This window comes from Falco rusticolus, chromosome Z (genome assembly GCF_015220075.1).
Source record: "Falco rusticolus isolate bFalRus1 chromosome Z, bFalRus1.pri, whole genome shotgun sequence".
In the NCBI taxonomy this organism is placed as follows: Eukaryota; Metazoa; Chordata; class Aves; order Falconiformes; family Falconidae; genus Falco; species Falco rusticolus.
The window spans coordinates 58,464,664-58,486,950 of NC_051210.1; the positions used below are offsets into that span (position 1 = coordinate 58,464,664).

Sequence of the window (22,287 nt, forward strand, 5' to 3'; positions counted from 1 at the left end):
TGCTTTCATTTCCATAATACTAAATTTGAAAATATTTGAGCTAACAGCGTGTTATTTCCTTAAAAGCTGTCAAATCTATCTGTCTGGAAAGTGTTCACTTTTCTGAGATGTTACTGGGATAGTGTCTCATGAGTAGATCATAGATCACAGATGGGATATTGATCTCCTGTCTCTGAAGGAGACTGGTTTACAACTGAGAGCTGAGACTTGAAGGTAGAAATTACTTCCAAAAATAATACAACACACGACTGGTAGACCCTTGAACTCAACTTGCTCTTTCAGTTGAAGTCCATTAATCTGGTCACAGGACTGTTGGAGTTTAGTGATACAGTCATTTATGGTCCCAAGCAGGAGAGAACAGTGTGTGGAAGAGGGCTGTTGGAAGCAAGTTTCATACACACACAGAGAACAGTTTGTGCAATGTCTGTTAAGGTTTTCTTAAATTTTATTTAATTTTCAGATTCAGTCATGGGTCAAAATGTGGCTAGCAAAGACAGCTTACAGGAAACGGCTGCAATACTTCAAGGATCATGTAAGTCCTTTTTCTCCATTTTGAATGTGAAGCATTAAAGTAGGGTAACATGACAGCAAGGGCAGTTTTGGGAATCTTGGGGAAGAGGGTGAAGGTTCTGCAGGGTGTTTCTGAGCAGAAATGCATCCTAACTAGATTCTTTTGCTTAATGTTGGTCCCTTCCAGAGTGACCAAATTGTGAAGATACAAGCGTTTCTCAGAGCAAACAAAGCCAGGGAGGACTACAGAACACTAAGTAAGTGGTAACAGTTGAATGTTGTATGTTTGGGAAATAGTATGCTACTGTGTTCAATCATTTTTTAAAAACTTTCACCTGGGATTTCTGTCTCCTGTTCTCTTTCAAAAGCAGGTGTGTTTGTAAATAAATTGGTTTACAGCTGAAACTGAAAAATTTTGGGTAGCTGTACTTAAACAGTATGACAAAAACATTGCTTTAATTAGCATAACCTTCTCTCTGCAGTTGCAAAACTTTATGCACAGCAACAGTTTCCTGGGGGGTTTAGGGGTGTTCACTATTATGTCAACTAACAAGCCTATTTACTTCAACTACAGTTGGTGCTGAAAATCCACCCTTGGCTGTCCTGCGCAAATTTGCCTACCTCTTGGACCAAAGTGACTTAGACTTTCAAGAAGAACTAGAAGTAACAAGGTTAAGGGAAGAAGTGGTTACAAAAATTCGATCCAATCAACAGCTGGAGAAGGACTTGAACTTAATGGATATAAAGATTGGACTGCTGGTGAAAAACAGAATCACTCTTCAGGTCAGCAGGCTCTGTTCAGACTCCCTTGGTAGAATGCACTGAGCACTTCCATGTGTTGAGGGAGCTCAGGATTTACACAATCACAGCATGGCTGAGGCTGGAGGAGACCTCTGGAGGTCACCTGGTCCAACCCCCATGCTCAAGCACTGCCACCCAGAGCAGGTTGCCCAGGACCATGTCTAGACAGCTTTTGAATGTATCCAAGGGTGGAGACTCCACAACCTCTCTAAGTAACCCATGCTAGTGCTTGGTTGCCCTCAATTAGTTAAAATACTCCTGGTAAATTAAATTTCTTTGTGTGTCTTAACCTTCTGAAAATACTTTGTGGTAGATGTTGTGTTGCCCTGAGTGGTAAGTCAGTTTGCTACTGAATGTCACTCTTAGTTTTGCTACTTGTGGGTAACAGCAATTGCTTGGCAGATTTTAAGCATCTTTTCTGTGGTAGAATAGACTAGACTTCTAATCATATTTGAGAGCTTGTTTGTTAACTAAATGATGAATGAATCTGTATGTGAGATCAGGTTTCCCAGTCCCAGTTGTCATTGTTGGCAAGCCGTACTGGTGACAAGGAAAAGATGTTCAAAAGACTGGTTAGTGAATAGAGCAGTAAAATATACAAAGCTGCCAATGAAGGCCCTGCGAGGAATATTGCATTTAACATAGTTGGGAAAATGTAATTTTCTCCCATTTGCCTGTTCTGTGAATATATATAATACAGACTTTCAATTGTCTGTCTGCAGGATGTGGTACTGCACAGCAAGAAACTGAACAAAAAGAGCAAAAGCCAGCTGGAAGAGATGGTTATGGTTGACAAACAGGGCATCAAAGGTTTGAGTAAAGAGAGAAGAAAGAAACTGGAGGCTTATCAACATTTATTCTACCTTTTACAGGTAAATCATAATGTAAAAATTAACGTGGCAGTAAATTGCTAAAGAAAATCTAGAAATATATTTCTTGCTTTGTTTTAGTGATTATGAAAAGATTTCCATAGTAGTATGCAGACTGCAGCAAATACTATGATTGACTTCTAATATTTCCTGTAATTAAAGAAAGCAAGGATTTTCTCAAACTGTGTGAGAAATATACCTTCTTTTCTTTCTTGAGAATAACTTCAATCTGTATGGAAGCCAAAGACAAATGTTTTCCTCCATATATCTTTTGTCCATGTACATTACTGTCACTACTACTGTGTGTTATATGGAGTGGAAAAGAAGTTGCATGCTACGCAGCTGACAGCATATACTGCATCTGTTATTGTGCTCTTTTTACCTCACTGAAATTTTTCAAGAAGAATTTTAGATCTTCCTAGGGCAGATGTTCTCTAATACTTAAAAGGACATGTAGTATGCAATGTCACCTTGGTAGACAGCCACTGTCATTTGGTAAATTATCATTGTCATCAGACATATAGACCTGATGCACAGAGGTACTCTTTGGAGACTACAGATAAAATCCTTATTGGTGCTATTCACACTTACCTAACTGCAGTATTCAGTGTGTTTTCTGCATTAGGATTTGGAAAAAGTAAAGCCAGTGTGGAAAAGTGACATATATGGGAGTCAACATAAATGATTTTGGTGTTGACAAATGTAGAGAGCTGCCCCACAGGTGGGGGGTAGTTTGTCCTGGACAATAGTATTTACATCACTTGTTTGTTTTGTAGACTAACCCCACATATCTGGCGAAGCTGATTTTCCAGATGCCACAAAACAAATCAACCAAGTTTATGGATACAGTCATCTTCACTCTATACAACTATGCCTCCAATCAAAGAGAAGAATATCTGCTTCTCAAACTCTTCAAAACTGCTCTAGAAGAGGAGATAAAGTATGTGCACTCGCAAGAAGACTTAAGTTAATTTGTGTTGCAGACAGTTCGAATAGGTAGACCAGATACACACCTAAAATAATCTGATGGTTAATCTTTAAACTGCTGTAAAATTGTATGCCTATTTTTCTTACTAGATAAATTAATTTTCAAGGTAACTTATTTGCTTTCTCAAGCCATTTGCAATTCAGGAAAAAATTCTATGGTGGACAATATTTTTGTATGGAAAAAATCACTTAAAAAACCCAGACACTAGTGTTTCTTGGTTTTGTGCTTGAGTATCTAAGGGTGGAGAAAGTCTTTTCTTTCTCTGCATGAATGTGTGTTCTGTAAGTGGAGACTGGTGGCTTATCCTGAAAAAACAGTATCTTATGCCCTGAACAGGTATTTGGTTCTGAATCAGTTATATATTAGCTGCCACTAACTATGCTATGTTCCAGGGACATTATTATAACACATATAGAATTCAGGCAGTAGTTTCTATAATTTTGTTTTATATGAAAGGCTAAGAAATAGACTGTGTAAACATGTTTCAACATGGAAACAGGGTAATTTAAAAAGAGTGGGTTTTGAAAACATGGATAACTGCATACACAGGTCAGATCTGAGAACTGTTTTGTCCTTGATACAGCTCTAAGGTAGACCAGATACAGGATATTGTTACTGGAAACCCTACTGTCATTAAGATGGTCGTCAGCTTCAATCGAGGTGCTCGTGGACAGAACACTCTGCGCCAGCTCCTAGCCCCGGTGGTGAAGGAGATCATGGAGGACAAGTCCCTTGTAATCAACACTAGTCCTGTGGATGTGTACAAGTCATGGGTAAACCAGCTAGAAATGCAGACTGGTGAGGCCAGGTGAGTGAGGAACCTGGGCATGCTGTACCATTTAAATGCCTGAGGGATCCCTCAGTTCTGGTCTCCCTTCCCTTCTCTGACAAATTGCACTTGCCCCCATGCATCCCTTCTCCATTTTCCTGCAGCACAATGAGAGGTTTTGGGGATAGATGCTTAAAACACAGGTACTTCTACCTGTTGTGAACAACAAAGGGATCACTTCCCTGGTCATGAACTTCTAAACATCAATTACTTAATCTTTGTAAGTGTAGTAGACTATACCATGGAAGAACTTACAGCCTTTTCCCCAGGTTTAATAACAGTATGTTAGTAGTGTCCCAGGTTTTTGAGGAGCTGTGCTGGGACTGAGATGCGGAGATGCATGCCTTGGATTAGGATTCCCCTTTTGTATTTAAGGGAAGGTACATGATGGTGTGTGCACCCCCACCTAAACAAACTGCCCCCCTCCACAAAAAGGAAGGTTATGCACCTGAGGCTTTTGTTAGCCTATTTCAACTGTATTTGTCTGACTTTTTTTCCAATTCACTTATGGCTCCTATGAAGCAAAAATAAATGCCTTTTATTCTCAGATACATTTATCCTGGTTTAATATCTGTTTGTTTTGCAGCAAATTGCCATATGATGTAACCACAGAACAAGCATTAACACACACAGAAGTGGTCAATAAACTGGAATCATCAATTCAGAGTTTGCGAGCAGTAACCGACAAAGTTCTCACATCCATATTCTTTTCTCTCAATATGATGCCGTAAGTGCTGAGTTAAGAGTCTCGAAGCTGCAGTTCATGTGCACAGTGAAGTTTCACTTGAAACTCAGTGGAGATCCTGTCAAATTCCATGGCATATGATATGTGCCTCTCTGCTGACTTTCCCAGTAGAGGGAGTGGTTTCTCCACTTCTGCTCTGCTTTAGCAGCCTCTTGAGCTTCTCGTACTTGAAATTTATGTTTTCCATTACAGTCTTGTTTTGTGTTTTAAGTGGCTAGGGAAAAAGCCATTAACTTGGCTGACTAGAAAATAATTATTATGTTTCATCTAAGTCTTTCCAATATTTCTCCTTTTCATCTGTTCTACACATAGTTACGGAATGAGATATATAGCCAAAGTTCTGAAGAGCTCGCTCCATGAGAAATTCCCAGATGCAACAGAAGATGAACTATTAAAGGTAGGCTTCTGAGGGAAAACTGCCAGCACCTTGTTCTTTTAATGCCGAATGGGATTTTTGTTGAACTTAAGCATTCTAAGGAACTGAGAATACCAGCATTTACTGACAGAATTTGGCACTTCTTGAGTTGAAAAGGGGTGATGGAAGGGGAGGGGAAGGGAACTCTTTTGCCTCAACCTAGCTACTTTAGTCTGGGTGCTCAGCAATTCTTACAGAAAACAGTGCCCAGCCTGTTCTGGATAGTAATTGTTCTCAGAAGGTTGGAGTTCATCTGAATCATCTAGGGGTTTGGTTTTGTACTATGGTCTTTACCACCAGCAGTCCTTTCATGAGACCACTGTGGTCTTTTTCTTCTTTTCTCCCCCTTGCCTGTAGTTGTTAACATATTAAAAAATAATTCGTTTTAAAATTGTGTTAATATTTAAATAGAATGAGAAAGGGCTTTAAAACAAAATTTCAAGTAGATCATTACATTACTTAAAAAGCTTGTAAAAGTTTTAGAAAGGACATTTGTACAGACTGAAAGTAAAGTGTAAGTGATAAGCACAGTACCAGCACACTGATCATCGCTAACCAACCACAGCCATGGTGCCTTTTCAGTGGGGTTAGGGGCATTGCTCCATGAGCTTTCCAGCCAGCTGAGAGACTGACAACTCTCTCAAATTAGAACTATTTGCACTTTAGTAAAGATGCTTTCGTTAGTGTTTAATGACACGGTCCTAAAATTACAAAGTATTCATTTCAATACAACTTCCTTACTACTCCTCAAAAAGATACTGTTCGGTGTTTAAAAAATATCTCCTGATGCCTAAAAGACCTCAGACTTCTCAGCTGAAAAACTAATTCTGCTCTTTTGTGTTTTAACAATGCATTGGAAATCCTTGCAAGTACCATTTATGGGGTCCTTCCATCCATCACTCCAGCAACACAGATTAAGGCATTGCTCAATTTATAAAAGAAAAAAACTAAATAGCAAATGGATCATAAGGCACCCAACTGAAAGCCTTTAAATGTGTAAATTGGAAGTTCTGCAGGTGACCACATGTAAGCTAAGGCAAATTGCAGAAAGTTCTGCCTGTTTCTGAGGTCAGGAATGATTTGAAGCCACCATCTGCATAATACAAGTTACAGTAACTTCATTATAGAAATTGCAGTTTGGAAAAATCTGTTCTCTAGTCTTTTAGGGCTGCATGCTGTCCTCATAAAAAACTGTGTTCCTTGTCAATGAATGCATTAGCTGCTGGCCGGTATCTGTCGCACTTCAGAGAACGAGCCTCTAGAGCTGATCCTTGCTAAATCTAGAAGAGTTGTATTTATCTTTATTATTCAGCTCAATGCATTGCATTAGCTGACCTAAAGCAAGCACCAAATTGAAATGTCATTGTAAAAGTCCATAACTGATGTTCGCAGTTGTAAGAGGCACATCTTATAAAGCATCACAGGTTCTTTCAGTTAGGCACACAGGTAACGCATATGTCTTACGGGTGGTTCTAGCACTGGTTCCTGTGGTCTAAATCAGAAGTAAAAATGACTGATCATGTTTTGTAAAATGTAATTCTGTATGCAAAGGGAAGATATCTTGATTTTTTTCTTTTAGATTGTGGGCAATCTCCTGTACTATCGTTACATGAACCCTGCCATTGTTGCTCCTGATGGTTTTGATATAATTGATATGACAGCTGGGGGTCAGATACACTCTGACCAGAGGAGGAACCTAGGCTGTGTTGCCAAAGTCCTTCAGCACGCTGCTTCTAACAAACTCTTTGAAGGAGAGAGCGAACATCTATCCTCTATGAACACCTACCTCTCACAGACATACCAGAAGTTCAGGTATGCAAAGCCCTCACAAGCATCTATACAGTAAGAGCTCTGCTCTAGGATGTGTAAGGCAGGTAGACTCCTTATGTGTAGGAATTCCTTGCTCAAAGTTAAAAATGTTCAGTGATCTGCCATAGAGAGTTCCTCACTGCTGAGGAAGCTGAAGTGGGAGTAACAGGCTGTGTTTCTGCTTGAGTATTACTTTGAGAACTGGTAATCTCTGCTGGCTTGGTTGCAGTAAGGCTTCCTTACTGCAAACACATTGTGAGAGCTGCGTGGGGTGATACATTATCCAGCAGAAATTACGTGTTCTTTGTGTCAGGAGGACAGCTGAATGTTTTGTCAGAAGAACAAAGCTATTGGTCAAGAAAAAGCTGTGGGTTTTGTTTTTATTCTTTCATCTTTGCCAAGAGATTCCACACAGATCTTATTCTTTCATCTTGCAGTCATAGGAAATAGCATGTTTTGCTATACTCTGGGACACTAGTTCTTTGGGATTATTGCCTATCTTTTTGGGTGATTATTATTAGCTTGAAGTGTTCTTAAGCTTTGTGACAAACTCACTTTCAGAACTTCTATCTTTAGTGTCTGCCCTTCATGAAAGCAAATGCACTGTTCACATAAAGGGTTTCCTTGTGAGATTTGCCATAAATACAGACAGTTAAAATTAGTCATTCTGTTTAATGAAGTATTTAAGGGCGTGATATTGTAAGCATGAAGAAACAATAGGGTAGAAAGTGTTTTAGCAATAATAACAAATGCTTATGAAAGAGAGAGCCTACTCTAGTTAGCCCCTTGATCACTACAAAAGGAAGAATTCCTCCCCTAATTAAGCCAACTTTATATGAAGCTGAGTCTCTGCGTGATTGTGCTCTGCACTTTAACTAAACACTTCACAAACACCAACAGTGCTCTTAGCTGCCTGTTCTGCTTGTGCTCACTCAGCAACTGCAATTGCAATGCTAGCTGTGTTAAAAGCTAGCAGCCCTACCTAGATCTTTTCCTATGCATTTATTACCTTCTGCAGGAAGTTGTCCAAACCCTTCTTAAACCTTCGAGATGATCTACCTCCACAATCTCCTGCTGAAGCAATAATCAGTATTGTGCTACCTGTCAGTTAAACCAGTGCTTGCTTTCATTTATTTGAAATTAATATTTTCATGCTAGTTGGATTGCTTACCCCCTTGTCCCACCGCTGTGATTTTGTACGACATTATCATATTGCTCAGATTTTCCTCTCCAAACTGAGGAGTCCTAGGTTTTGGGTTTGTTTGGTTTGGGTTTTTTTTTTAATACCAAATTTAAAGGTTCTCTGAACCTGAAATGTGCATCCTCATCAGCAGCACAGGGCTGGCACAGTGAAGGCAGGACAGCTCCTGCAGCATGCCTGTAGGCCTCATCTAAAACTTTCTCCCAGGTGCTCCAATTCAGGTCCTCTTTGGGAAACAAAGCAGTCCTCTGATGGGAGGACCTTGCTGTGTCTTGGCTGCCTGTGCATATCCCTGGAGCTGTCAGTAGCCTGGATACACACCTCTTGTCTTGGGAAGCAGGTCTCAGGTCCATGTACATGCTAGTCATGTCAAAGTAACACTTCAACCACACTGCGTTTTTCCCTCTGAAGATTCTTGCATTCATAAACAATACTATACTTCCTGTCAGTTTGAGCAGCTCAGTTTGAGTAACAGCAAATTAAATACTTGTATGCACAGTGGTAATTATGTGCAGCTATTTCAAATAATTTCTTCTTGGCATGCTTCACACTACCAAGTGCCTTCATAAAACTGGAGGGTGTCTCTGGGGAAATCCTTTCGTATCTTCTAGAGTACTAAATACAGATTTCTCTAGGTGTTTAAAATTTACATTAAAATATTGCATTTCATTGAATAAGAAGAAAAGAAAATTACCTTTAAAACAATCTTCCTCCAGCTGTACAGGAAAGACAGGCATTTTTGTTGTTGTATAAATGTGTTGCTTCCTTTAAAAGGTTCCTTTAGAAACCAAGTGTATACTGCAGGTTGTAAGAGGAATATAATGCATGTCAAAGATCTGATTGTGGGGTTTTTTATGTTACAGGTTAACTGAGTTTATAGGGGATAATTATTGAAGTATTTCTAATTTTCTCTTAGGAATTTTTTTCAAGCAGCATGTGATGTTCCTGAACCAGAGGAGAAATTCAATATTGATGAATACTCTGACATGGTGACCCTTAGCAAACCTGTCATATATATCTCCATTGAAGAAATTATCAATACCCATTCAGTAAGTCAATGAAAATACACTACTCAGACTAAAGTGCACAGATTATTAAACATTTGCAACAAACAGTCTCTGGGGAAGCTTAGTATTCATTCTCCCTTTCGACATAATTTCTTCAGTTCGTGTCTGGAATTCAGTATTAGATTGCATTTTTCCTAGAAGACTGCTTCCATGTAAAAGCATCATCTCAAATGACATTTATATATATATAAAAAATATAACATTTTCTGATAGAAGGGAGGAACATTTTTGTTCTAATCTAGTGTGACACTTCTATTTATACTTAAAAATACTTTCTTGTCTTGGCTAAGAAAGTGATGCCAGTTTGAAGAAGCTCCTTTGACTGTGGGAACAGAGGAAAAGTCAGTGTATTTCATGACTGGAATTCTGTCATATGTTTTGTTGGAAGCAGATGCAAATGTCTGATTTGGAAGGACTGAGCTGTGGCATCCTGCCAGTTCTTTATCGTGGGTAAAGAACAGATTAACTGCTGTCTGTAGTATGACTCATTAGGGTGTAAGTTAAATGTCTACCACATGGTCTTTTTAAAGCTGGGATATTACTATCTGTTTCCTGGCTTGCAAACTGTTCCCTGCCCCGCCTTACCAGCCCAAAAAGAACTTACCACAAATATTGTCAGATACACTATAGAAAAGGTAGAATACCTAACTCCCACTACACCATATTCCAAGTCAGCTTTATTCAAGTCAAAACTAATAGCCTAAAAACCTATTTTCTGGATTGCCTTTATGCCTATTCTTTCTTTTAATTTTTTAAGGCATAGACTTATGTCTGCATGTTTATGATCAGAGCTTACATTTAAACACTAGCGTTGCTCAAATATTCCTTTTAGTGGGTCTGTTGCATGTCTAGTATGTTATTTGATCTTAATGTCACAGAGCATTGCTATGCAATTTTATATTAGCTAATAAAATACTCTACAAAATATGAGGTAATTAATTGCCAAACAAAGGAGGTCAAGGAAATGGTCTTTTTTTGATAACATGACTACATGCACTTGCCTGCTTAGAGCAAACAAGCAAATAGTTCTGAAGACCACGGTATTATCTGTGTGCAGTATATTTACCAGTTGATTCTCCTTGTCATGTGCCACCTCTTCCACCAAACCACCTCTGGGAGCCTAAGCCTGAGTTGTCTGCTCACACTGCACTGTTCCTGCAAATGTAAATTAAAACTTCCATTTTGGTCATACAGCTCAAAAATACCCCTAGTTTGAATAACAGGAGATGCATAAACAGTTTGTCATGTGTAGCTCAGCTTCAGAAGCTGTTCTCAAATCTGCCCTCTGTCATCATCTTCCAAGGCACTTGCCTAAACTTAATTTTCATTGCACACTCTGTAGGATGTGGCTGGAATGAGGGAACTGCTGCATTCACCAGCTCAGGTTTTTTAGTTCTTCCCCATGTATCTCTTGGCTTTGCCCCAGAGAATTTGTCCTGTGAATGTCTCTGTCACTCTGTGCTTGTATGGCATCAAGCACAGTGAAGCTCTAATGAGTACATACAGTGTTTCTCAGCAGTTCCCACAGTATCATGGTCAACATTATGTACAGTGTGGGGTAACTGCTGCACATAAACTTTTTTAAAACAAGTTAACGGTTATGGACTTAAGCTCACTGTGTCTTATAAGTATGTCTGGAATGCCTTTCTTTTCTTGACGTACGCCTTCTAGTTGTCATTGAGTTTCTAGTAGCCAGTAACTTTTGAATGACTATAACTTGCAGTGTTTAAAGTACTTGGAATCCTGGCATTTTTGCCTACTGTGCATGCTTTGCTGAAGCTAAATTTCAGTGAAGCTTAGTGACACTACATCTTTCCATCTGTCTTCCACACAGGGAACATTGCTTTTATGGGTAGCGGACTGTTGAATCTAGCCATCACTAATGTTGCTGGCTTTATTTAAGCCAGCATGATGTTACTTTTCTTACAGATAGCAAGGGCCTGTTTTCAAGAAAATGTAACTGCCCCATTCACGGTCTTCATTAATTTGGCTTACCAGTATTTTTGTGGCTTAAAGTTTTGAGAATGTGCCCAGGTATGGAAGTTATTGTGCGTATGTTCACAAATCTCCTGCAACTTCTAAGTCTATTAGGTGTTGCATAGCTGGCTTCTCACTCACAAAATATAGTAATTTTTGAACGGTATCACGGATACGGTTGTAAGGTACTGGAGTGGATATACAGAAAAAATAGGTATCTTTCTGTGGACCAACAACCCAGTCTTCATTCCTTTGTGTGCTTAGTTCAGGATGCAGCGCTGAGATGCTCTACTTGGGATTATCACCCTTTACTCTGTGGTACTTCATTAGTCCTAAAGGCAAATTTTAACCTTCTGCTTAGCTGTGATGTTCAGCACTCCAGAGACAATTGACAGAGGAGCATGGCAAGCTGTTTTATGGCAAGAACAATTCATAGTCTGGAACTGAGCATGCTTCCCCACTTTGGGTCCTCCTTAATCCTAATCACACTAAGTCTGTATTTTTCAGTGTTTAGTCTCCAGATTTATTTACAAGTATAAACACACTGGGAATGCTGGGTGGTTTTTTTGTTGGGGCTTTTTTTGATGATGATGACTTTATTAACATTTGTTTATAGCTACTATTAGAACACCAGGATGCCATTGCTACTGAGCCGAATGACCTGCTGAACGAATTGCTGGAAGGGCTGGGACCTGTTCCTGATGTAGAGTCTTTCCTAGGTATACAGTTCTTCTTCTTTAAGGTTAACTTCACCCTCGGGGCAGAGTTAAACAAGAGCTTGATTTAAATACTCTTGCCACCCATGGTGAAAGCTGCTTCATTTACTATAGTTCTTTTCTGAACACTAATTGTAACATTGCTCCTTATAGTTGAACCTTCTTCTAACAGCACTATTCACTCAAAGATTATGTGATTCAAAATCTAAACATCAATGTTTCAAGCAGAATGATCCAGTTGTGTTGAAGCTGCAGACAGAAAACAAGTAATTTTAATAACTTGACCTTTTTTTTCTTGTTAATATGTGCTAGAAACTTACAAAAACTGCACAGGGAATTCTTAAAACAGCCATTTCTTATTTTTACTCAATTATCCAAATAAAAATGAAGTTTTAAAAATCATGCAAACGTATTAGTTATAAGGAAAATTTGTGACTGATATTAGTTTGCCTTTATTGTAGTAAGATGTAAAGCATTCAGAAAGTAGCTAGAATGTCATGGGTAATACCAGCTTCCAAGTTATAGCTGCTACTCTTTAATTTTTCACTACCACTGCATGTTAGTACAAAGGATCTTAAGTTGTTTGTACTCTTCTTTGAGAAGAAGATATGTGAATCTCTTGCACATCAGTAGATGAAAAGCAAGAATTGGTGGCAATTCCAAAATATTCTATCTGGGCTTATAAATAGCTACCTTATGGTATTGATCATTCAATGCCCCAAAAAAAAGAATGCTTCTAAATCATAGGAATGGGTGTGCTATTTAAAATACTGAATATTTCTGATGACTTACACTGATTTATCTATGTTCTTGTTCACTTCATGCATTGAATCATGGGAAAGTTGGCAGACTTGAAGTAAAATATGTTTCCTTACAGGGGAAGGAGCTGTTGATCCCAACGACCCCAACAGGGAAAGCACACTGAATCAACTCGCAAAAACAGAGATTTCACTATCTCTGACAAGCAAATATGAGTTACGAGAAGGTGAAGATCAGGATCTCAAAAACCTGATGATAAAGTAAGTTTTGCTCAAAAAACTATATTCTGGCTACGCTTTTTGTCTGGTTTGTTGGTGGGTTGCTTTTTTTAAAAGAAGGTTGCTTCTACCCTGCTGCCCTGCCTGTGCACATTTCTTAAGTGCTGAATGTACTCAGTTTTCAAAAGCCAGTTTGTGTTCAGTCCTGCTCAAATGTCTGCAAAAGTCAGAGAAACTGTCCATTCTTCCAGAAAGATAAATGTACTGCCACTTGTATTTTGGAGCATGACCGGATCATTATCTAACCTAGTAACTACTCTTCCACGAAGCTGTCAAAGTGTTCTGCTTTAAAACACCACAGCCTTGGGAAAGCAGAGATGAAAAGCTGTCTAGCCTTGTAAGTGACAGACAATATTACACTGTCCTCTCCTCCCCCTTAAAGGAAAACACATCCCTGACACACTGCCATCAGGCATCTGAACAGGATGTGACTGTCACTTCAGCAGGAATAGCGCATACTTTTATCCACGGAAAGAAAACTGTGTTTATTCAATTTGGTGAATTAAGAAATGGTAACTGGGCTACCCTGGGATATAGGCTACTTCACAGTTGAAAATGTTTTTATAAAAGCCCTTAGTATCAAATTATTGGCACCCTTCTTTTGAAGTTATTTTAAGCTGTCCAGAATAAGCAGTGGCGTATTTAAGATCCTGGCACTTCCTGAACCAAAGGAGGGAGAATGGGAGGCTGCTGTCCTCTATTACTAGGCTTACTTTTACCCCACAAGTGTGAAGGTTAGAAGTTCCCTTTAAAAGGAAATACAGCATAAGGATTTTACACTTCTGCAAGCACTAGGACTGTAGACAGAGGCTGTAATTCAACTCTAACCTGTTAGGGGTCTTTTTCCAAATCAAGAATCAGTAAACTGAATTTACTAGGTAGTATGTGAAGCATTACTTCTGAAGAAAGTTCTTAGCTAGGATGTCTGTAGTAAGTAGTGCAATTTCTATAAAAGCCATAAAGGCCTGTTTCATTTTGGTTTTTTAAACTGAGTTTTTTCTGTAACTTGTCAAATAAAATTTGAGATCTAAAGTAAAGGGACAGCAATGACAGTCAAACCAAAACTGTGTTAGTCACTTGGTGTTCCAGAGACCAAGGCTCTAGAGTTTTTCCCAGGCTGGTTTTGTAATAAGAATGCCTGCTGCTATCACTTAAAAAAAAAAGTGCTTCCTGTCCTTCTTTCCTCTGTGTAGGAGTAAAATGCTACTCCTTAATGGAATCCCTAAAAACATGCAAAATCAAGGCCAAAAGAAATGTCTTTAATTCTGTGCACTGTGTGGAAATAATGTTGAAACAATAGCATGAGAATAGCAAAAGAATTTTTTATCCAGAGAAGGGCAACGAAGCTGATGAAGGATCTGGAGCACAAGTCCTATGAGGAGTAGCTGAGGGAACTGGGGCTGTTAAGCCTGGAGAAAGACTCAGGGAGGATCTTACTGCTCTCCACAACTACCTGAAAGGAGGTCGTAGGCAGGTGGTGGCTGGTCTCTTCTCCCAGGTAACAAGCCGCAAGACAAGATGAAATGGCCTCAAGTCACACCAGGGGAGGTTTAGATTGGGTATTAGTAAAGCTTTCTTCACTGGAAGGGGTGGTTGAGCATTGGAAGAGGCTGCCCAGGGAGGTGGTGGAATCGCCATCCCTGGAGGTGTTTAGAAAAACACATAGATGTGGTGCTTTGGGACATGATTCAGTGATGGATTTGCATTAACTGTTGGACTTTATGATCTCAAAGGTCTTTTCCAACCTAAAAGATTCTATGATTCTATAATTTCACTTCTCTATTGTATAACCATTTTCCAGTAATATTTCTCATATTTTGAGGAAACTTAGTGAACAATCTGACAGAAGATTAATTAGCAACCTGAGTTAAATTGCAGCAGTATCAGAAGTTACTTACTGCTGCCTTTTACACAAGAGTTGTGTGAATACATATGCTTAGCTTTCCTACCTTAGCTGCAGAGGAGTCTTGCTGCAACTGTGAAGATAAAAATACTTGGGTATTAAATACTTTTAAGGTTTCTGCAAAGAGCGCTATGATTTGCTGGTAGCCCTGTCTAGAGGACTCTGCTTAAGGTGCCTGGACGTTGTGGTTTGAGTGTGCAGGTGCTGCATGCCAAGTGGCAGGTCAAGGGGGAGGCATCCAGCCCCAGGTTGGGGCGTTTCTGGAAAACAATAGAGCTGAGCAGGTTTGGTACAAGGGTATTGGAAGCTGAAGGGAGGGGAAGTGGAAATAAGCCTTGTGTCTTGTCGGCCATATTGGCACCAGTTTCTAAGGCAGTGCATAAAACACTAATGCTGTCCCATGTACATTAATGTAGGCTGCGGTGGTGACCACCAGAGACTGACAGAAATTGTCAGGCAGAGAAAGCCAGCAGTGTGTTGATGTAGTCAAAGTGAACCAGCTTTAGGAAATCTTTTTCAGTCTGTTTTGGGGTTTGATTGTTTTTGCAGTTTGGTTTTTTGGTGGTTTTTTTTTTCCCCTGGTAAAATGTAAGGGATTCCAAGGGAGTTTGGGAAGGAAATATGCATTTAACAGCAGTCCTTCAGAAGCTGTTGATTGTGCTAGAACTGCTCAGTGCACTTAGCAGCTCTGGGTGAGCAGTCTAATTTCCAGAAGGTTTAGCCTGTTTCCTCTTTAACGTGGAAGGAGCAGTGCTTTAGGTATGCCTGTGCTGTCAGTCATTCCTACCTTGCTATCCCTTTCATGGAAGCTTGGATCATACCCAAACACTGGGTGTTTTTAGAAAACATTGCCTGTATATGAGTAAACCTTTTGTGCCATTTAATTGAATTTTTTAAAACTTCCTAGTTCTGAAAATACCAAAAAAAACCCCACCAAACAATTTGTGTAGGTAATTTATCATTTTAAACCAAGTCATGAGGTTTATCACAGAAGCCTTGATCATAATTAGATATTTTCCTGTGAAACTTACGCTGTATCTTCAAGCTTCTATGAATTTTTAAGAATGAGCTATATCTCATTTGTAACAATGTCCTCTAAATTAACAGAATTCTGCAGCAGAGTTCTTGGAAGTATTATGGATAAAGAGGCAGCAGGAATGAGATAAAGTCTTACCAAAAAACCCCAACTAGTTGACATATCAGGGTGTAGCAGCTTCCCTTTTTTAGCAAGGAAATGCTCCTCATAGGTTGCCTCTAGAGAAGTATCTGCCCTTAAATGGTGTGCATAAATGCACTGGTGTGCGTAAATGCACCGCATCAGATGTAAAATACTTTCAGAAGTTCAGCAGTTTTGAGTGCGTTCCCACTTTATTCAGTACATATGACCCTTAATGTAATCATGCATAGCTCAGGCTTTGCAAAGATGGCAAAACAGCAGATAGGAATATAATGATCATAATTAAAAACCATATGTGAGATGTTGCTTGAATTTTTATGTTAACAGTTGTTTTACTGTGCTAGTTGGTTAACTGTTTTCTAAAAAAGGGGAAGAAGTATGCATGCCTTTCTTTATTCAGACCTGTGTAGAAGTCAGATGTTCAACACTAATAAAGGAAGCTCTGAAACATAAACATTACCAAGCATCCATAATAAAGGGGGAGCTTGCTAGTTGTACAGTTGAGAAAATGAAATGCCCAAGTGATTCAGTGACAACTGTTTTGTAATATCCATGTATCCTTTTTAAAAGGACCAAAAGACTTATTGTGGATGTGATACGAACACAGCCAGGGGATACACTCTTAGAAATACTAGAAACACCAGCCACAGCACAACAGGTAAGTGCTATATTGTGCCTGTTCAGGAAAGAAGGTATATATTTTATTATAGCTATTTGAAAGACTTAACGTATCTCTAGCTTTCTTTACCACTCTGTAACAATGAAATAATTGTTGCTGGTTTTAGATTATTCAGAATCTAGAGCCTTCAAAATGTGAGACTTGCAAATTTTCTTTCACTGTATAATTGGTAACAGCTTCAGAGGAAAAGAAAAATTATGTCTTGCTGTCAGCTAGCACAACTAGAATAATACTTTTTCTTTGCATTTTTTGTAAACAGGGTCTCTTCTGTATTTCAATGCAATCAAACCATCTGAGGTGAACCCTTCTACTAGATTTTTTTTTTTTTTCTCATGACCTCCAGAATCTTAAGTCAAGTTCCCTAACACTGAGTTTATTTGCTTAAGTAATACAAGCAAACATCTGCCTGGGGAACTACTGCTGCCCTTGGCATGAGAATTGACTGGGAAAGAGCTCCCAGTTGAAGGTTTCCCTGTAGATCCTGACACACAATGTTACATCTCAATGTGCACATTTTAGCTTACCTCAGTGTGTGCATATGTAGGGTACACCTGTGAAATCTGGACAGTTTTTCCACAACTAAATGTCAGTGAATCATCTGGCTGATTTTAGGCATATTTTGATTAACTGAAATAAACAATGAGGTGTTGTGATTAGTTACTTAAGGTATGTCAAAAGGCACAGTAAATGGAGCGCTTTCACATCATATGGTAAGGGGCAGGCTTTATTTATATCCTCTTGATTCTTGATAATCTCCTTTGAGAATTCAGTGTACTTGAATACTGAACTGTTACCATGAGCTGGAAAATAACTCTTCTGGATTTTTTTACCCAGGAATCTCAGCACTCGAAACTTGCAGAAAAACGTGCCATCTTAAATTCCAAAACTCCAGAGAAAATAAAGCACAGTCAGTCTATTTTTGAGGATGGGCAGCTACCAATAGAACAAAAGAAAAGGAAAATTCAAAGAAACCTCCGAACACTGGAACAAGCAGGTCTAGTGTCTTCAGCAACTAAGTACCAAGAAATTATAAATGAGATTGCTAAGGTAAATGGAACATACTTCCCTGTATATTGACGGGTTTTAGGCTGGCAGTGGGCCTAAATCCATTCCAGCTAGAGATGTGCAATATATAATTTCCAGAGAATACTACACTAAATCACTGAAGTATCCATACAAGGAATAAATCATCTTTGCTGAGAAAATAATTGGGAGACGATACTCTCATGCATAACTAGCTGTACTGAATAACATGCCACTGTAATCTTTGTTATCCAGACTTGATACTGATGCTGTTTTAACTTCTCCAGTACAATGTGTTTCAGTATAGCCTTTTCTATTTTAGAAGGAATCAGAATTACCCATCAGTGTTTCAATTAATAATTAATGCAGTCTTTGTAAAGGTAAAAAAGTCTTTGAAAAACCCAACATGTTCTCTGACTGGTGTTTAACACAGATCTGCAGGGGCTGGGTAGGGCATAAGCCGAACAGCAGGCCAACATGGTGCCCATACTGAGGCTGGTAGAGCACTGGGCCTGCTGAGGACAAATAGGCAAATCCTGTTCCAAATCCACACCCGACACTGGCTGTAAGAGTCTTAGTGTATTAGACTATCTTTAATTACTCATGAGTAAATTACACATAGCTCACATGAGTGATTCACATATTATAGATACATATTTTTAAAAGTGGCAAATATTTCAATATATAAATAAGTAAATGGCTCAAGTGAGCTAAGTCTTTAATATAAGTACATCATGTTACACCTACTCTGAAGTGCTATTTTAAAGCCCTGCTCAGTTTAGGTGTCTGCATCTGCTTCCACTTAAAACAAAACCATTCTAGGTATACATTCAGTACCCCATATTTCCTACCTACAAGCCTAGATGCTTTGTTTTGAGCCATTAAGTCAATCTGAAGGTTGGGATGAGCCTTAGGACTGCAAGTTGCTTTATTTTATTTTCAACTACCTCAACTCAACCATGACCTTCAACTGAAGCTCTAGTTTAGCGGTAGCTACTTCTTACCTAGTTGAAGCCCAAGCTCTCATTTCTTAGGCCTCACACCAGGAACCAGCCATGAGAAAGCTTTCATTTATAGCGTGAAGACATCTTCCTTATGTCTTCCTTGTTTGTCATGCCTTGGAGACCACAGCAGAGTTCAAGATATCACCACCCATATACATAAGTAGCAATCTGATTGTTGTCTTCCATACAATCACGTAAGCCATAGTACTCACTAACATGACAGTTCATGCTTTCTCCCAGTAGTTCAGTCACTTTGTATAATTACAGATTTGAATGCTAATAAGCTGAAACTTTTTAAAATTTTAAATTAACAAACAAAAAACATTAATAAATTTATTTAGGATATCCGGAATCAAAGAAGATACAGACATCATCGGAAAGCTGAACTGGTGAAACTCCAGCAGACTTTGAATGCACTTAACTCCAAGACAGCATTCTATGAAGAACAAATTAATTATTACAACACCTATATAAAAACTTGTTTAGACAACCTAACAAGAAAGTGAGTTGGAGTCATCTTGGTTTTCATATTTCAATGTGTTTTCTCAGGAGGGAGAGCAGGTATTAATCTTTAGTTGCAAGTTTTGATTCCAGCAACTGACAACACAGATTAAAAAGGTCCATGGGAGTTGTCAGTGTGACTTGAGACAAAACCTGAAAAGTAAAGTCTTGCATTTATTTAAAGGTGCCTTACAGAAACAGGCCTGAGATGTATGTTTGTTTTCAATATATTTAACTGGTGCTGTTTTGATGTCCTGCTTTGACAAGCAGCTTCAGGAAGTAAATATTGATTTTTCTTCCTTCACTAAAAGGGTCGGGGTTTGTCCTTAGGATGAAAAATGGGAAAACTGTACTTCTCAGGTACAATGCAGTTACTCAAGAGTAAGCCCCCTGCCAATGCCACTGAAGTGTCAGAATGAGAACACTTTACTTACTTGCACACTGGGAAAGCTCCTGTTCACCTCATAGATCCAAAAATGAACTCTAATGGCCAAACTTATTTAACATCTATGTCACTGTATGTTTACAAAATGCTATTTTAAAGTGATGATTGTGGACTCTTTTTGGACCAGGGTTGCATTTCACAATCAAATTTAAACATGCTAAAAACATAGTCAAAATCATTGTGAAGATGTTTAGACTATTTGCTGTGTGCTAACAATCCCTCTTAATTCTTAGATTTGTTTTGAATATTCTGTTCATTAATAGACGTTCAAGAAGGCAGAGTGAAGGAAAGCTGAATATGGCTAGAAGAGTAGCTGAAGTATAAAGACCTGGTAGAAAAGTCAAAAGCCATTTTTCGTGTTTTCTTCCCAGGAATTCATGGAGGTCAATTAAACTAGATGGAAAAGAGGAGGTGAAGGGAAGCAAAAAAACGAAGCAGGCCTCATTAAAGTACACAGCTGCAAGGCTGCATGAAAAAGGTGTCATCCTAGAAATTGAAGGTCTTCAAACCAAGCAGTAAGTGTGGTAGAAAACAATTCAGAGAATTTTCTATTCAACAGCTCCTTAAGGGGCCTGGCTTTTGTTAAAAGAAATCTTTGCAATTTCCTGTGCCACACCTAAAATTACCTCAGACTTTTAAATTCAGAAGAATGATAAAGCTTAATTGTCATAATTCATTTTTTCCCTTGTACCATACTATAAGATTACCTTGGGAAAACACCTGAATAAGCCTGTTTTGGCATTGGCTTAGGTGGAACCACTACAAATCCAGCTGCATTCTCACTCCTAATGACTGGCTTGTTAAGCAGTTGCAGCTTTTTGGTTTTTGGTTGTTGGGTTTTTTTTTATGTATTCAGCAACTGTTTTCATATAACTAAGTAAACACCTGGTTTTCTGCCCTTCCTTACTATGGCAAGGCAAATGCATATGGTGGTTCAACATGCCTTTTTTATCTATCCATTATGAGGCCGCTGTAGTGAAAATCTTCCATGCTCTGCACCCTTCCATCCATCTTCTGCATGCAAAAGAGTTTTCCAGGTTGCAGTTTTTTTTCAAGTGGGTTCTTCAGGCAAAGGAAGCCATATGAGGCAAAGTGAAACCAGAGAAGAGTGTGCACACACCTACCAGGAGACACTCAGGTGTGGCAGAAAGAAAATCTGGCTGCCTTGTCCTATGTTGTATATGCTTGGTCATCTTTTTTTTCCCTGAACTTCCCACAGCCTGTTATTTTTCTCCAATACAAAAAACTTGAGAGCTCTGTATTACATACTATATGTACACCAGAAAGTCTCCCAAGACGTTGCAGTAGGGATGGGGTGGTTCATCTGACACAATTTACACTGCTTACAGTCAAAGTTCTTTTGTGTTCTGCAGGCTTTTTCCCAAAAACTGTTTCTGGACTATAGAAACATGCACAGCATGCATAATTAATTCCCCATGTTTTTGTTTTGAGGTTTAAGAATGTGATGTTTGATATCACACCTGGAGAAGAAGTGGGTGACTTTGAAATCAAAGCAAAATTTCTGGGGGTTGAGATGGAAAATGTGCAGCTCCATTTCCAGGTAATTTGAATTTTGTTACTTTGCTATATAGTCACAGTTGCATTTCCTCTAAATATAAACCATTCCAGATTTTTTAATTTGTATTCATGAACTATTCAATCAGCACAGAGCAGCAGATCATGTGGGTAATAACTATGTAAGTTCCATAGGACACTGGGCACAGAATTGTGTTCATGTTTACATTGGGGCAGCTGCATGAAACCAAATGCTGTGTTAGTTCAGTGGCAAGCATCAAATACAAAGAGAAAACAAAAATATACAGAAAGCAGTATTTCTTCTGTTTTGCGTTACCAACAGTCTGTAATTTGGGATCCAGAAGTCATGCAGTGTTTTCTACGCCTATCCAATAGCTGCTTGTAACTGTTTAAATTGTGAAGGACCTGGAGTTTGAGACGGGCATCATGTGATGAAAGTGACCCCATCCTGTTGCTGTAAAGTATGGATTCAAACACAGAGACTAATAATTTCATTTTCTATTATAGGATTTGCTTCAGATGCAGTATGAAGGTGTGGCTGTAATGAAAATGTTTGATAAAGCTAAAGTGAATGTGAACTTGCTCATATTCTTGTTGAATAAGAAGTTCTATGGAAAATGAGTGTCTTCAGATACCATGGACTGCACCCATCAGTAGGAAGTCTATTCAGTATTTTTTTGCTTTTAAGCATTTGTTTGAAGTTTGTCACTAGGCGCTTTGTAACTTTTTAAAAAAAAAAAACACCAAATGTTCAGAGGAATGTACACAGTGCCTTTTCAGCATTGATAATGAAGCAGAAAAAGAGAAAACAGATTAATTTAAACAATTCCAGATTTCATTGGTGTTGGTACATTCAAATTAAAATATTGTTTAGGACACTTAGCTATTGTGGTTGAATGGATTTTAAGGTAGGCAGAAACTGAATTTAGTTGAACATATAAGCCTCTTCCTATTAAAACATGTTTAAATGACCTCAGATAAATAATATAGTTCCTATTCAATTTTTAAGTATTTACCAAAAGAAATCCTAATTTGTTTCTAAGGGATAGTTTGGG

The 22,287-nt window shown here is 38.7% G+C and overlaps 1 protein-coding gene across 7 annotated transcripts in view; it reads left to right on the forward strand.

The window, feature by feature from the left end:
• The window catches only part of IQGAP2 (IQ motif containing GTPase activating protein 2), a 127,211-nt gene extending 105,183 nt beyond the window's left edge, over window positions 1-22,028 (forward strand). For all 7 annotated transcript variants that reach the window (XM_037373001.1, XM_037373005.1, XM_037373003.1 and 4 more), the window contains 18 exons: window positions 461-532; window positions 698-767; window positions 1,085-1,293; window positions 2,034-2,183; window positions 2,957-3,120; window positions 3,752-3,976; window positions 4,584-4,724; window positions 5,055-5,139; window positions 6,737-6,969; window positions 9,084-9,216; window positions 11,828-11,930; window positions 12,805-12,946; window positions 16,615-16,702; window positions 17,558-17,770; window positions 19,092-19,252; window positions 20,068-20,211; window positions 21,149-21,257; window positions 21,740-22,028. In XM_037373001.1, coding sequence (XP_037228898.1) covers window positions 461-532; window positions 698-767; window positions 1,085-1,293; window positions 2,034-2,183; window positions 2,957-3,120; window positions 3,752-3,976; window positions 4,584-4,724; window positions 5,055-5,139; window positions 6,737-6,969; window positions 9,084-9,216; window positions 11,828-11,930; window positions 12,805-12,946; window positions 16,615-16,702; window positions 17,558-17,770; window positions 19,092-19,252; window positions 20,068-20,211; window positions 21,149-21,257; window positions 21,740-21,853 — 2,556 coding nt within the window. In that variant the 3' untranslated portion in view covers window positions 21,854-22,028. The remainder of the gene's footprint in view (window positions 1-460; window positions 533-697; window positions 768-1,084; window positions 1,294-2,033; window positions 2,184-2,956; window positions 3,121-3,751; window positions 3,977-4,583; window positions 4,725-5,054; window positions 5,140-6,736; window positions 6,970-9,083; window positions 9,217-11,827; window positions 11,931-12,804; window positions 12,947-16,614; window positions 16,703-17,557; window positions 17,771-19,091; window positions 19,253-20,067; window positions 20,212-21,148; window positions 21,258-21,739) is intronic.
• Window positions 22,029-22,287: the final 259 nt, after the last annotated feature.